General features: G+C 42.8%; 1 protein-coding gene across 5 annotated transcripts in view; it reads right to left on the bottom strand.

The window, feature by feature from the left end:
* The window catches only part of SPTAN1 (spectrin alpha, non-erythrocytic 1), a 47,264-nt gene that overhangs the window by 20,478 nt on the left and 12,241 nt on the right, over positions 1-14,545 (bottom strand). For 3 of the 5 annotated variants that reach the window (XM_071574182.1, XM_071574184.1, XM_071574183.1), the window contains exons 5-24: positions 14,299-14,445; positions 13,659-13,792; positions 12,806-12,950; positions 12,567-12,721; positions 11,115-11,250; positions 10,471-10,572; positions 10,130-10,267; positions 9,644-9,754; positions 9,112-9,189; positions 8,784-8,939; positions 8,282-8,486; positions 7,998-8,179; positions 7,045-7,288; positions 6,621-6,743; positions 5,703-5,920; positions 4,882-4,974; positions 4,378-4,512; positions 3,818-3,966; positions 2,460-2,519; positions 998-1,196 (exon numbers count right to left, since the gene is read on the bottom strand). In XM_071574182.1, the coding sequence (XP_071430283.1) occupies positions 998-1,196; positions 2,460-2,519; positions 3,818-3,966; positions 4,378-4,512; positions 4,882-4,974; positions 5,703-5,920; positions 6,621-6,743; positions 7,045-7,288; positions 7,998-8,179; positions 8,282-8,486; positions 8,784-8,939; positions 9,112-9,189; positions 9,644-9,754; positions 10,130-10,267; positions 10,471-10,572; positions 11,115-11,250; positions 12,567-12,721; positions 12,806-12,950; positions 13,659-13,792; positions 14,299-14,445 (2,910 nt within the window). The remainder of the gene's footprint in view (positions 1-997; positions 1,197-2,459; positions 2,520-3,817; positions 3,967-4,377; positions 4,513-4,881; positions 4,975-5,702; positions 5,921-6,620; positions 6,744-7,044; positions 7,289-7,997; positions 8,180-8,281; positions 8,487-8,783; positions 8,940-9,111; positions 9,190-9,643; positions 9,755-10,129; positions 10,268-10,470; positions 10,573-11,114; positions 11,251-12,566; positions 12,722-12,805; positions 12,951-13,658; positions 13,793-14,298; positions 14,446-14,545) is intronic. The other 2 variants (XM_071574185.1, XM_071574186.1) reach the window with 1 other exon arrangement.

Below are 14,545 nucleotides of genomic sequence, written 5' to 3'. Positions count from 1 at the left end.
CACCCTCTCAGAGCTGCCCATGAAGTCCATGGACAACCAGGAATGGAATCTACTTTTAATTTCCAGGCACACAACGTGGCCAACATGAAGATCAAATTCAAGTTACTGCACAAATTAGCTAAAGGACAACTTCAGAAGTGATTTTACTGTGACTCTTAAATGCTTTCAGTCAAACAGACTGACAGAGAGCTTTCTACAGACCAGGAAGGGAACTTGGTTAAAAATAGTACTGGAGAACTTGCATTTCAATTTTAATAGGTGACACATTTTAATTGCAACCATTTGCTTATTTTAAAAGAACTCAAATCCAGTAACTGCTGTTGTCTTTTCACCTTTTTCTTTGGGTTGGCTCAAATTGTTTGTTGGTCAGCTTTTCAGCTCTGAACATGACAACATCCACAGAACTGTTAAATCACTGCCTTTTCCAGTGTGTAAGGTCAGGCACCTTTGCATTTCAGTGCTCAGTATCTTAGCAAAGTGGACCAAATAATTAGATCTGCTCAAGCAATTCATTCACAAACAGAAAAAAAAAAATCAGTTAACCAGTACTGCAAAAACTGGGAGAAAAACCCCGAAGTCAATCAGCATTTTGAAGCAGAGATTTTTCTTTTTCTATTTTGGGACAAAGCTCTACAGATGGAAACCAAAATGCATTTTTCCTTTCAACAAAAAGGAAGAGGAAGAGCTTCACTGAAGGTGAGGCTTTACACAAACTGCAATTCCTGAAAAGCTCTGCAGATTCTCGTTGGAACCTGTTGAGGGTTTCAGTTCTGTGGGAGCTGGGGAGCCTGCAGCAACCTGGGGAGTGTAACCAAACTGAAGCCTTTTGAATGTGAGAGTCTATCCTCACAAAATCAAATAAAAATTCATATGTACCTTTTTATTTCTAATCAAAGCCTTGTTTCCTCCTCAGCTGTGAAATACTGTCATGGATGCACAGAGAGTCTGGAGGGAAAGGCTAAAACTAACACACACATTATTTATTATCACAACATACCTTCTGGAAGTCATCGAATTTCTTCTGCAGCACCTCCACCTGCTCCAGGTCAGCCCCCACCTCCTCACTGGTGAGAGCTGCCTCCTTCTCATTGATCCACTGCTGCAGCTCGTTGGCCTCACGGAACAGCATGAACTTCTTGCAGCTTTTTTCCAGCATGCCTTTGCGTTTCTCTCCCAGCTCCAGGAGGGAGTGATACCTGGGACAAGCAGGGAAGGGAAGCAGGGGACAGTCAGATTGGACTGAGCAGAATCACAAGGGTTTGCCAAGTCCTGGTGTCCCCAAAGACAGGGGAGATCCCTGCAGTTCTGCCACAGAACGAGCTACTCTTGTGGTGAGGGAAGTGCAGACTGTAGATGTTTCTCCTCCACATGGACTGCACACCAAAATGAGATCTCCCACATGCAACACCTTGCTGGGAAAAAGCAAATCCACATCACAGCTTAGCCCAGGGTGAGTTCTGAAACTACAGCACCACTGCAGTGCAGGATGACTCCATAGGCTCTCACTTCCCAAGAGGTATTTTTTCCCTACAGTACAGCCCTCCTTCCACGGAGCAGAGACTTTGTGGTTTCATGTCTGCTGTGGTTTAAAACTGGGTAGAAAGGAACTAAGAATCTTTCACACTTGGTTTGAATAGGGACTTTCTACCATGGACTTGAGGAAAAGACTATTTTGAAGCCTGCCCTGACTGCAGATGTTTCCCTCAGCACGCAATTTTAGGTATCACTTTCTTGCAAAGCTCACAGAAGATCTGGGCAAAACTCTATAGAAGCAGATCTTACCCCAGAATTGCTTTGCAACATTTGAGAGATTAACATAAAACTTTCCCTTTTAGTTCTCAAGAAACACTTTCTCTATGAAAAAGCAGTCAGGCACAGCCAATGAACACTTTTCCTTTGGATTTCCCAGCAACTTCCATGACCATAATGCAAACTTGGTATTTTTTCCAAGGAGACAGGAACACGTTGGAAAATTTAGTTGACGTTAAAATTAAAAACCAATCATCCTATATAAACAAACCAATGCTTTTTGACTACCCAGCATGAATGTCACTTTGTATGAGAAACTATGATAGCCCCACACTCTTAAGACACTCAGATGTGATGTCATACTTGGTGTATGTATTTTATATATAAATAAACAGAGTAATATATCTACCTGCACCTCAGAAAATGGAAGAGATGCTTTTAAAAAAAACCAGTGGAGATATGACTAAAGCCTCATTTGGTAAGCAAAACCAGCCTGATGGAAAACACCCTGACCCAATTTAGCAGCACCGAGGTGCCCGGCGAGATAAGCAGGAGACAGAGACCACCACACTCATCTACACTAATCCACATGGCAGGAATCGCCTCCTTCATGTCTCTGTGGAGCAGCTTTCCCAAAGAAAGGAACAAAGGGAGGATGAGCAGTGACAGGATGGAGACAGCATGGTTTAGAAAGGGCTAATCCTACTCACAGTTCTTCGACCTGTTTCATACGCAGAGATACACTGCCGACCTCCTTAGTTATGAGAGTCCTGCACAGACAGGGAGCACAGCAAACGCATGCGAAAAATTAGTCAGATTAACAAAAATAACGAAAGCAGCAGCTCCATCCATGGGTGATTGTCTGTGGTAGGAGATGGGTAGGAGTTCACATGTAAATGGAGAAAATTAGGTGTCATTCAGAAGCAAACAAAGCAAATCAGACCAGGAGAACAACTCACGTAAGGAAACCTCAGCAGTACAGTTGAGCTCTCTCTATAAGGTCTCCTCATTTCCTGATCGCTGTGCCATGGATTGGATACTAAAAGGTGGTCCCCTCTCCTTGGCTCTAAACAATGCACCCTGCTCTAGTTATTCAAAGCAGCACAAAAAGACCCACGGAGAAAAATTCTGTTATCAATGTGCCATAATTTTTCAGCATCTTTTCTTTGCACTGGGAAGTTTTTTTTGTTGTGGGTTGGTGGGGGGGTTTTGTGTGATTTTATTTTTATTAGTTCTAGAGCTAAAGCTAATAATTATTGTATGTCACTGTAATATCTGGTGACTCAAAACAACTGAGTGGGAAGGATTTCACACACAGAATGTCAGTGTAGCTGCACAAACAGATGGGAGTATGCAGAAAACTTTCAGCCTTGGCTTCCAAGTGGTTTGATAAGATGAGCCAGTAGCTACCAGCTATCACCCACAGCCCTTGCTGGACCTAATCTACAACTAACATGTGCTTTTTGTGTCATTACCAAGCAGCCTTGCAGCTTTCTGTTTGCAATGGCACGTTGCTCTTTTAGAAGAGAAAAAAATAATAAAGAAAAAAAAGAAGGAGGGGCCACATTTTAGCTCCTGTAATGGCAACAAATAATGGCATCACATTCCAGGAAAAACTGAGCCAGCAGCAAAGCAGTCCCAGCTCCTAAGGAGGTCACCTCCAGAGGCAGCCTTGTATAGGGAGAGCACTGTACTTTATGGAACCAAATTTAAGAAAGCTTTCAAAACAGATCACACATTAAGAAGTGACAATTACAAATACAAGAGCTGCTTAGGACATATATAACTCACAAACAAGTTTAAGTAGTTAGGTACAACATCAAAAGGAACACACAAAATACTCAAGTCAGACAGTAAGTTGAGCTCTAGTGTCATGAGTTTTACAGTTAAAAATGGGAAAAGCAGCAAGAAAATCTAGAGTAAGGATAAAACAACTGAATCTGGTGCTTCTGGTAAAGGAGCCCCCTGTTTCTTACTGTAAGAAGCATTAACCTAAGCTTGTGGTATGTGTGAGAAAAGGCCAAGCCAGCTAATGCTGGGGGTGTCACACCCCCCAGTCAGCCCTTACTGGTTGTCAATCTGCTCCTGCCGCAGTGCGATGCTGCCCTGCTCCTCCAGAAGGTTCTCTCGGGATGCAGACTGGGCAGGGTCCAGTTTCTTCACATAGGCAGCTGGAACAAAGCCCTGGCGGTCATTGACTTCCACCTTCCACCAGTCCTGGGAGGGAAAATCCACAGGAACCACTGTGAGGCCATCACCGAGCACAGAGCACACTGGAAACCAGGGATGGTCCCAACAGTTTGCTCCTCACGGACATCATTTTAAACAAACTCTCTTGAAGACATGGAGGTCTTACTCCCCTGTCTCACCTAAATCTTCCAGAGAGGGAAATGAGTTTTCTCATGGACATGTGCCCTACAGCCTGTGCTATTCATCTGACTTGGAGGAGTTGGCAGCTGTAGAGGAGTCATGGAATTAACAAGAGAGGTTCAGCTGAAGTGCTGAATGGGGACACGGGGGCTAAATGTGTCAATTCTTCAGACTCTTTTAACATTCTAAAACCCACACAGAACCACAACACCACCAAGGGAGCCAGGCAGGTCAGCAAAGCAGGAGGAAAGAGCTTACCTTGTTGGTGCTGTTGAGCAGGGTAAGGATATCTCCCTTCTTCATCGTCACCTCCCGGGGACTCTTCTCCTGGTAATCATAGAGTGCCAGGACGAGCTCTTTTCCAGTCTCATCATCTGTGGGAGCAACTTGTTGCTACAAAAGAAGGAGCACAAGAAAAATTAGTTGTTCTGTGTTTATTACAATCAGTGTATTGTCCCAAGACAGACTTTAGCCTTTGTTAATGCTGCTGTAATACCCTAAAGTTATTCCTGTTGAAATAAATCCAAATAGACTGCATTTAAGAGCTGCTGCCTGGGCTCAAATGTTGAAAACCACATTATACTGTTTTCTTTCAAAGCAACATATCTGTCTGTTATTATTCTAAAACCAGACTGCTACTTTTATTGAGAAAATCGAGTAGAGTCTGCAATAAGTTCTCAAAAACAACAACTGTTATTAAGCTTTGTCTTTACCTTTTGCTGACCCACCAATTTTAGCAACGTGATTGGCATCTTTCCTTACCCTGCAAGACTGGGCCTGTTCCCTCAATGCCTGGATGCTGCTGCCATAAGCAGAGAGATCAGACATCAAAGCCTCATGTTTCTTCAGAAGAGCCTGAAAATGATAAAAACAACATGTACACCTTGGCATTTTACAAACCCTGCTCTGCCTAAAATATATACTTTGGCTCCCTACACAGGGAATGGGGGGCTTTCAGAGCTGCTGGTCTTGTGACTCTCATGAGAATAATCACTTCTATTTATTCACAGGGTAGATAGTGGCCCAAATGCTTCTGGTGCTTTGCCTCTACCTTATCTCAGCAACATTCCTTTGTTCTGACCAGAAATAACTCTATTTCCACAGTGATATGTGGTAAGCTGCAAAGTGTGCCTCTGAACTGCACTTCATGTTGGTGAAATGTCAGTCAGTACTGCCTGGGATGGGGGGTTTGAGCACAGAATGATACCAGCAAAGCAACTCCAGACAAAAAAATTACTTCCAGACTAATGAACTACTGAAAACCAGGCTCATACTGAAATGCTTGTCACATGAGGAATTTGCTGATATTATTCTCATTATACTTAAAAAAACAAAGCCCTGTAAAAGAGTGAATGCAGATGTAAAGCTTCCTTGCAAGTGGTTTAATACATTGAACAGCAAAATTTCATGTGCAATAACAACTAAAACACAGGAAAAATTGTCATCCTTTGACATTAGCTTAATGCAAGAATCTTCTGCCCTTTTTGTTAAGCTTCCTGCGATTAGCAGAGCTCATTTTTGTACCACCAGACAAATCCTCACTCTCTTTATGCAAAACAGATTTGAACAACAATCTCAAATACCTCAGCAGAGTCTTCATCTTTGCCATAGTCTGTACTGCCTACAATGGGCTCCTTTTCCCTCATCCAGGATTCGGCCTCATTGGCATCAGCAAAGTACTGCTGAGCCTGCAGGGAATCCTCCAGGTCCTGGCGCCGCTGAGACGCTTTGGCCTTCAGAGAGTCCCACTTCTGGTTTAGCTCATTCAGTTTGATTTTCACATCCTCAGCTGCAAAGTGTCCTGTGTAACAGAAGGACAGGGAGCTGAAGGACTTCAGGAGACAGAACCAATGCACACTAAAAAGCTACTTGTACTTCTTCAAAGTCACAGCAGTTAGACCACTTTGCAGCCTGTTCTGACTAATGAAAGCACAACTGAGCTGGTCCTTTTGCCTTAGACTAGAAAACACTGTCAATCAGACTGTACTGGGATATTTGAATTATTAGGAATAAAACAAGACACATCACAGCATTTCTTCTCAATGTCAAAACAGGAAAGCTCATCTCTTTCCAGTGGCAGCAGACAAACCTTTTTTCAGACCTGCATTCTGAATCCTGGAATTTCTTTCTGTATTTTGGTGTTAAAAACACCCATTCAGAAATGGAGATATTTATTTATTTAAAAGCAGGAACAACTTGTACTATCTTTGAGGAAAATTCTCTTTCACATTGTGATTTTGTATCTCTGACATAACCCATTAATAGATTTAAAAATGGAGACTAAACATGACAGGCACAGAATTGCTAAATATGGCTTTAAGAGTAGATGGTGATATGTGAAAACTGTGACAGGTTCCCATCAAGGAACTTATTTTGATTTTCAGGTGAAAGAATGACTAGAAGTTCATCCTGCTAGAAAGTACCTGTCCAGTGTCTGGATAAAAACAGGCAATAATTCTTAATTGTACTGGGCCAGAGAGTTAAAAAGTCCTGAGACATACCCTCCTCCACCATGGCATTTCCCTTCTGTGTGACTGCTTTAATGCGGGGCTCATGGCCTGCAATTTCTGCCTGCAAAGCCTGGTGCTTCTTTAGCAAGTTCTGGACACCAATCAAGTCCTTGCCTGAAAGATATAAAACAATTAATCAGCCAGATCAGGGTGACAACATTAAATAAAAACTTCAAGGCAGCTGCAAGCAGTGCTGGACACACCGGCAGAGTGAGAACCATCACAATGAAGACAGAGCACTATGAAAAGCAAGTTATCACTGGAACTGTGGAAGTAACAAAGAATCACAGTGGATGGCAAATATGTAACTCTGGGCAATGTTACTGACAATAAATAGTTCAGAATTTTTCAAGGAATGTTCTATAAAGATACAAGTTACACCAGAGCAATTCTAACAGCTTAACCCCCATGGTACCTCTGTTTGTTGACGCTGCAATAGGCTCTTTTTCCCTAATCCAGGTCTCCTCATCCTCAATGTCACGGAAAAGCTGCTGCAGGCGAAGAGAATCTGCAAGTTTCTGCTTTCGAGCCACCATGGGATCCTTCAGAGCTTCATAACGAGCCACTAAAGCTTCTTGTTTCTTCTTGATGTTGTCGGCATCGAAGTGCCCGGCCTCCTGGAACTGCCGAGCCTGGATGGTGATGCCATCGATCCGATCCTGAAATCAATCCAGCAGAACTGCAGGTCAGAATTTCTCTAAAATGGTTGCAGAGACTGAAACCCCTTTCAGTTCTAAGCTAATAAGTTGTGACAGAAGAAGAGAGGCTTAGACGCACAGTGCAGTCATTTTGGTAATAATTGTATCACATGTATTACTCATTAGATAAATGTAATTGGTTTAATACGTCCATTTTATAAACCAAAAGATTCTTGAAATTACATTAATTTTACAGATGGGCCTCTCTACACAGACTTTTCAATTGTCAACAAACTGGTGATTCCAGTTGTAGGAACACAGATTTCTTCCTGTGGTTTTAATTACCCTAAAGATGATTTGCAAATGATCCATTTGCAAAAGTGGATGGATTTGCTGTAAAGTTCTTTATTTAAAAATTGTTCTCCTCTCCCATTTCCTAGAGCTGCACAAAACAAACTGAACAAGAAAAAGGCATTTAGAAGTGGTTGGTTTAAGGGGAAATTATTTCCTACACAGAGCACAGCACTACCATTTATGTTGGTGTTCACACCAAAAAAAGAGTCGTATTTTTATCAAAGTCATGAATACATTATTCTGTAACTGTAAACCCCGAAGTTACATAAATTATAAAGATACAGATACACTAAGGCCTCTGAGTGAGCACATCTGAAAACATGATCTTTGGAGTGAGCAGATCTGAGAGGGCAGGAATAAAAATTACTTCCCTTACCTGATGGGCAGCAACATCTGCCTCCAGCAGGGCATGTTTCTTCTGAAGATTCTGAACATTAGTAAGATCTTTTCCATAATCATCAGAAGCCAAATGTCCTTCTACTTCATAGAGCCACAGCTCAATGTCCTCCACGTTGCGATTGAACTGCTGCTGCTGATTGGCCTCCCGCAGTTTGATACCTGACAGAGACAGCAGGAAAACGGGACAAGACCACTTCAGTTACCTCCCCTCCTGTCTAAACTCTACAGAAAACTGCCCATATCCCTGTGAGGAAGTCATACCTTTGAGCTCAGTGGCCTCCAGAAGCTTCTTCCAGAGGCTGATCACCTCGTTCATGCGAGCGGCCACCTCGTCCGACGCGTAGTGTTTGACATCAATCAGCTTCTGCCCCGCCTTCTCCAGGGCATCGATGCGGCTCTGGTTGGCAGAAAGCTCTGCCTCAAAAGCCTGGTGTTTCTGAACTTTACCTTGCAAGTTGGATGGATCCTACAGATGAAGATGGAAAAGGAATGTTTCAATACAAAATCAGTATCTAAATGTCTCTGAAGAACTGTTAAAATTAGACTACATTCATATACGTGCCAAAGTGTCACCAGAGGATTTGGTGCCACAACTATGCCTTAAATCTGAACACCAACTATTAGATAAGCATGATTACAGTAGGATGGGAGGGAGAAATTACCATTTCTCCTGTTGCCATTAATTTTGGCTGACACTGCTTCATATCATTAGACTGATTACATTAAGCCTTGAAAATATTCTACCTTTAACCTCTGTGTTTACCTTGTAGGCCTCATCAGTGGCAGTTTTCATCTTTTCATTAACCCAACTCTTCAGCTCATCAGAGTCCCGGAAAAACTGCTGCAGGTGGAAGGAATCCGCCAGCTGAGCGCGGCGGTACATGGCTCTCTCATGGAGGGCATTCCGGCGGCTCAGCAGCTGGAAAAAAGAAGGTAAAAGGTGTTTAAATTCTCCAGGGTTGTAAGAACCACTGTATCCCTCCTCTTGGGACAGCTCTGCTGACTTATCCCATATTGAAGTCAAACCATATAGAATAATAAAGCAGGACATGATTTCAAGCCTACAGTCCAAATTAATTTTGGATACTTACAGCATCTCTGCGTGTGGCAACATCATCCATGGCATAGTGGTTGTTCTGAATCAGCTTAGTAGCAAACTCATCCAATGCCTGAAGAGAAAACAAGTTTGCACTTATTGGTGTGGTAGAAATTGCGCAAGTTTGCTTGGTTTGCTTGGTGCACCAATTCCCCAGTTTATCCCAGTAAAACTCGTAGGAAGCTTTTAAGAGGTATTGGCACATCCTTTTGTATCTGCACCATCATCTTCCATGTGGAAGTGTGGAGTTTTTTAACAAATCTTCATCCACACATGTGCTGGTGATAAGGAAGCACCAGATTACCAAGCTCTGAAGCAGAAACCAAGCCCTATCCCATCTTTTCCACTATTTTCCATTTGAGAGAATACATGTCATTTAGAGCTAATACATCCCACAAAACAGTGGATCATTCTGCAAAGCAAACCCCATCCTTTTATCATCCTCCAGCAAGGTCTGGTCCCTAGTCAAGAAATTCTCTTGTTTGACTTTCTCCCCATTTAGTGATGGCCTAAGGGAAATGCCTTACTGTGATTTTCTCCTCTTGGGCACTTAGGGATTTCTCAAAGTCTTCGTGCTTCTTTAGCAGAGCCTCCACACTGTCCAGAGAATCACCAAGGTCTTCATTCAGCAGAAATGCCTGAAATAAGGAAACAAACACATTTCTATATGTTTCCATACTCAGCTGTTTTAAGTGAACTCAAGAACAGCCAGTGAAAGTGAAAAGTAAAGGATATACTGGGATGGCATTCACCCTAAGTTTCTAACAGCCACAGTTTCTGAATAATTCTTTTTAGCTTCTTATTCAACCAGCATTTTACAAGAGTTAACACACACAAAAGCAGCACTAGATGGAAATAGTCATTGTAGATTCTCAGGCAGGCAGATAAAAAACTCTGCACAGCACCCGCTCACCAGTGCATGTCTAGTGGGGTCACTGCCACTAGTTAATTGTGCAAGACTAACCAGAAATTAAAATCGATCATATCTGGAGAGTTCAAAGATAGGCACTCACTTCTTGTTTGCTCATCCAGTTGTCCACTTGTTCAGTGTCCCTGTAGAAAAGCTGCAGGTCCATGCACTGCTCGTACTGCTGCCTGCGCAGCTCCCACAGCTCCAGCAAGGCAGACCTTTCATCTGAGAGGATGGTCAGCTAATGGGGAAGAGAAATAAATAACAATTTTATTTAACAGCCTGGTTCACTTCCATCTCAATGCAAAAATCAAGCTGTGACTCAAAAAAGAGGTTAAGATTGGACTGAAAGCAACATTCTGTGGAAAGAATTAAATCTCCTTTTAAATTAGTGGACAAAGAAGAAAGACAGAATTCTTCCAGGAGCTCTTGCTCTCAACTTACCTTTTCTTTCACTTCATCAGAAGCATAGTGCCCAGCAGCAAGCAAAGCCTGGCCAGACTCATCAGCAGATTTGAAGCTGTCTTCATGGGCATCGATCTCTCCCTGTGAAAGGAGATGTGAATAAGCTGTTACCAAAACCTGCCTTGAAATAGAGTGCTGGAATATGGAAATTGCTATTGAAAATAACACAGAGATAACAATCTGGGCACCTGAAAGCTAAACATTCAACTATCTTTAAATACATTACACTTATCCTGAAAACAAGAATGAAATGTGTTACCTTCCAGTGCAGACAAGGTAGGTATAAACCCCTAAATTAAAAAAGAAACTGAAGGTTGATTTGAGCTGCACTCTTTCTGCTTACTTAGAGCAATTCCTCATGATGGAGAACTACAATAGTCATGAGTCCAACTGGCTGCTCTGAGGTCTACTTTCTATAAAATATTACCATAAGCATTCTTAAATACTTAGTAATTACTGCATATTTACTATCCAGAAGCAAAGTGAGAATTCTAACTCAGGGCACACCCCTGTAGCAGCTGCATGACCAAAGCACTGCAGAGCTCCAGCCCCAGCAGTTGTGACTGAGACTGTGTCAGATACACAGAGCAGCTGCTGAGGGCTGGACTCTGTAACCACTCTACCTTATGTTCCTGGTGTCTATCCAGAAGGGCTTCTGCTCCTGCCACATCATTGGCAAGTTCATCAGCATTTATCAGAGCCTTCATCTCAGTCACCCAGCTGGTGAGGTCTCGGAAGTCCGCGAGAAAGCGCTGCAGCCTTCGGAAAGCCAAGGAAAAATGGTTGGGAATAATCTGCTTGCTTAGCTCCTCTCTCCTTACCCCAAAGAAAGGGTCACAAACAGAAAAGCTGTTCCTCTGATACAAATAAAACACCACCAAAATGCACTCAGAATATTAAATAACTAAATATGCTCTCAATCAAAAAAGTAGTCTTTTGTAGTTAAGAAAGTGCTGGGGTCTAAATCCATGTCTTAAAGACACACTTTGCATACAATTTATATAGCAAGTAAAATGAATATTCCCAACTACAAGCTGAAGGCAACAGAAATCAAAATATGGTTCTCAAGCTGAGTGTTTCAAGATAACCCACAGGGCTGCTCCTGTCACAGCCACGACAATGAGTGTGGGGGAGGGAACTGGCAGCAAGTTGTAACTGCAAAGCCTCAACCTTAAAACAAGCAAACAAACTCTCATACTCCTTTCAGCGTGCCTCCAGTTGTTGCCTTTGGCATGTGCTTAACACTTATCAGCAAGAGTCATCAGTTTCTGTTTCCCTTTTACATTTGCTGTTCGTTGATGTAAAGACATTACGGCAGGGAAGGTAAAGGAAAGGATTATTTGTGTGGATCTCCACTGCCATAAATCCCACACCACGGGAGGAAACCAAGGGTAGAAAAACAAAACCAGAAAGGATATAAACTAACTACCATATCAGGATTAGTTTCTTTTCAGTATGGTTTCTCAACAGTGATCTAACAGGCTGGTACAGATACAAGACTGGGGGAAGAGAAATCCCAGAACAGCAAAGCAACTATCCCAGAAACAGGGACTTCACTTGGTCTGGGACAATACATAAAATATCACACTTCAGAGAGACTCATAAGGACTCCATGAGGAACTGTTTTGTAGTAGGTGTATTAAAAAAAAGAAACAGAACAGTGAAACTAAAACATAGTCAGATACTTCAAAACATAGATGGGGAAAAAAGCAAACGTCCTAAAACACTACAGTGTCTGTTTTCATAACTGATCCACTTGCACAGAATGACCAAAAGCTGTAAGTATTTATTTACCATACAAACATTTCTTTTAGAATAGAATCACAGAATCATAAAATGGATTGGGTTGGAAAAGATCTCCGAGATCATCAAGTCCAACCCTTGGTTCAAGTCCAGTCTGTTTACCAGATCATGGCACTCAAGAAGTCAGTGTAAAATATAATTTGGTGAACAAGACTGTTCCTGAAAACACCAGAATCACCCCAGTATTTTGCCAACACTATCCCATTCTTCTCCTCCCAACCCCCTGTCAGGGTTGAACAAGGGAAAGGGCCCTGCCCTGCTGCAGGACCCACCTGTAGGAGTCGTTGAGGCGGCTGTGCCTCTCGGCCGCCAGCGTCCGGATCTGCTCCCAGTTGGCAATGAGCTCCTCCCGCTTCACTTGGATTTGGGAAGCATTGATGGGGTGAGACTGCTGCAGACGGTCAGCTTCTGCACACAGGGCCTTCACCTGCACCCAGGCACAAACTGAGTCAGCTGCCAGCCCTCCACACACAGGTTACCCCAGTGAATGTGTATGATGTGTCTCGGGTACCTTGTCCTCCAGAGCCGCCAGGTCTCTCTCCAGGCCCTCGTGCTTGCGCAGCAACGCCTGCACGCTGGCCAAGTCTCTGCCAAAATCATCTGAGGCCATCAGCTGGCCTTTCTCCTTAATCCAGCTGATTGTTTCATCCACATCCCTTCAAAACAAAGCACAAATTGAAAGCAGTCTATCTTGTATGGAAAAAGGAAGAAAGCAGGATGTGTTCCTGTACGTGTGCCAGATGTACTGGCACACAAACCCACATATATATATATAAACATGACAGCCAACTACAAACATCCTTTAAAAAAACTCCACCAAACAAAGAAATAGATTTTGTTTACATCTCAAACTCTGAGGAGTATTAGGAGGCCACTCTTCAGGTGGTGCCACCAGACGCAAACAAAGAATTACAGCACCATCACTGAGAAGGTGCATTTCCCACTCTGGACCCTTCTTCAGCCTAATTACAGCAAATCTCACAATGCTGTAGATGGAGATGAGGATAGACAGACATTGCTCAAAGACACCCAGAACAACTGGGCTGACATCCATCTGGCAAAAAATACATCCCTTTTCAGGCTCATTTAGGACAGAATTGGGTGAAAAAACCCTCAGAGGAAAGGGAAGGGAAACCACCGTTAGCAGGAATGAACAAATTGCCAAGCGTTGAAAAGCTCCATCACAATAAATATTCCAAAGTAATTGTACAACAACAAGGCCTTTGTTCAACAAGTCATGCAGAAGAGTAAAGTACAATCATTAGAGACAGTAGCTCTTCTCACACTACTGAGTGCAGCCGGATGCATCCCTAAACATCCAGACAAAGATTCCATCCCTTCAGCACCTCCAGCCAAGCCCGTACCTGTTGAAGCGCTGAACTTCAGCTGCCCCAAAGAGCTTCCCTTGCCTCTGGAGGGCAAGGCCCTTAAGACGCTGCCAGCTTGCATTGACTTCATCCTGTTTGGACTTTATCAGTTCCTCTTCGGGGTGTTGTTCCTGGCAAGTAAAGACAAATGTTATTTCCAGGTGTTCTGGGGTTTTACATCCATTGACAAAACCTCAAAACGCCGCTGGGTTTTCAAGAGATCAATTTATTGTTGCTGTGTTTTCCACATGGCCACTCAATTCAATAGTTTCCCTGAAATTTCACTGTGCAAACATTCAATACCCTGGTAGTGGTTTCCCTGTATACTAATTAGTCTGTGGGAAGAGGGCTGTGAACAACAGCTTTTCTTTTTTCCTTGAATGCAACACTCCCTGCCCTGTCTCCATCCTTGATGAAGCCCCAGATGTTGTATCAGGAGATATTAAACCTGCTTGTTCAAGGGAAATACATTTAACCCCAATTACCACAGTTATTAATCACTACTCCCACATTATCAGGAACATTCCCAGCAGGGGCAGATCTGCCACTGAACCAGGGGGAAGGAGTGGAAGCTGCAGCCAAAAGTTTGCTGTTCTACCTGCCTTGCCAAGAGATTTTCAACACACACAAATTTTACCTGGATAAGTTTGCCAGCAAACTGGTTCACTTCATTTACTCTTTCCTCATGAGCTGCAAGGTCTGTCTGGAACTCTTCAAACTTCTTTTGCAGAACCTCAACATGCTCTAAGTCCTGTCCAAGCTCTTCTGAGGTCACTATTGCTTCCTAGCACATTGGAAAAGAAAAAAAGTTAATTTAAGTATATCCTATGGGAAATCACTACTGAAAATTAGGAAGCAAACTGTCCTAATTTTCAATAGGTCAA

This window comes from Pithys albifrons, chromosome 20, assembly GCF_047495875.1.
Source record: "Pithys albifrons albifrons isolate INPA30051 chromosome 20, PitAlb_v1, whole genome shotgun sequence".
NCBI lineage: Eukaryota > Metazoa > Chordata > Aves > Passeriformes > Thamnophilidae > Pithys > Pithys albifrons.
This window is presented reverse-complemented; position numbering and strand designations above follow the sequence as displayed.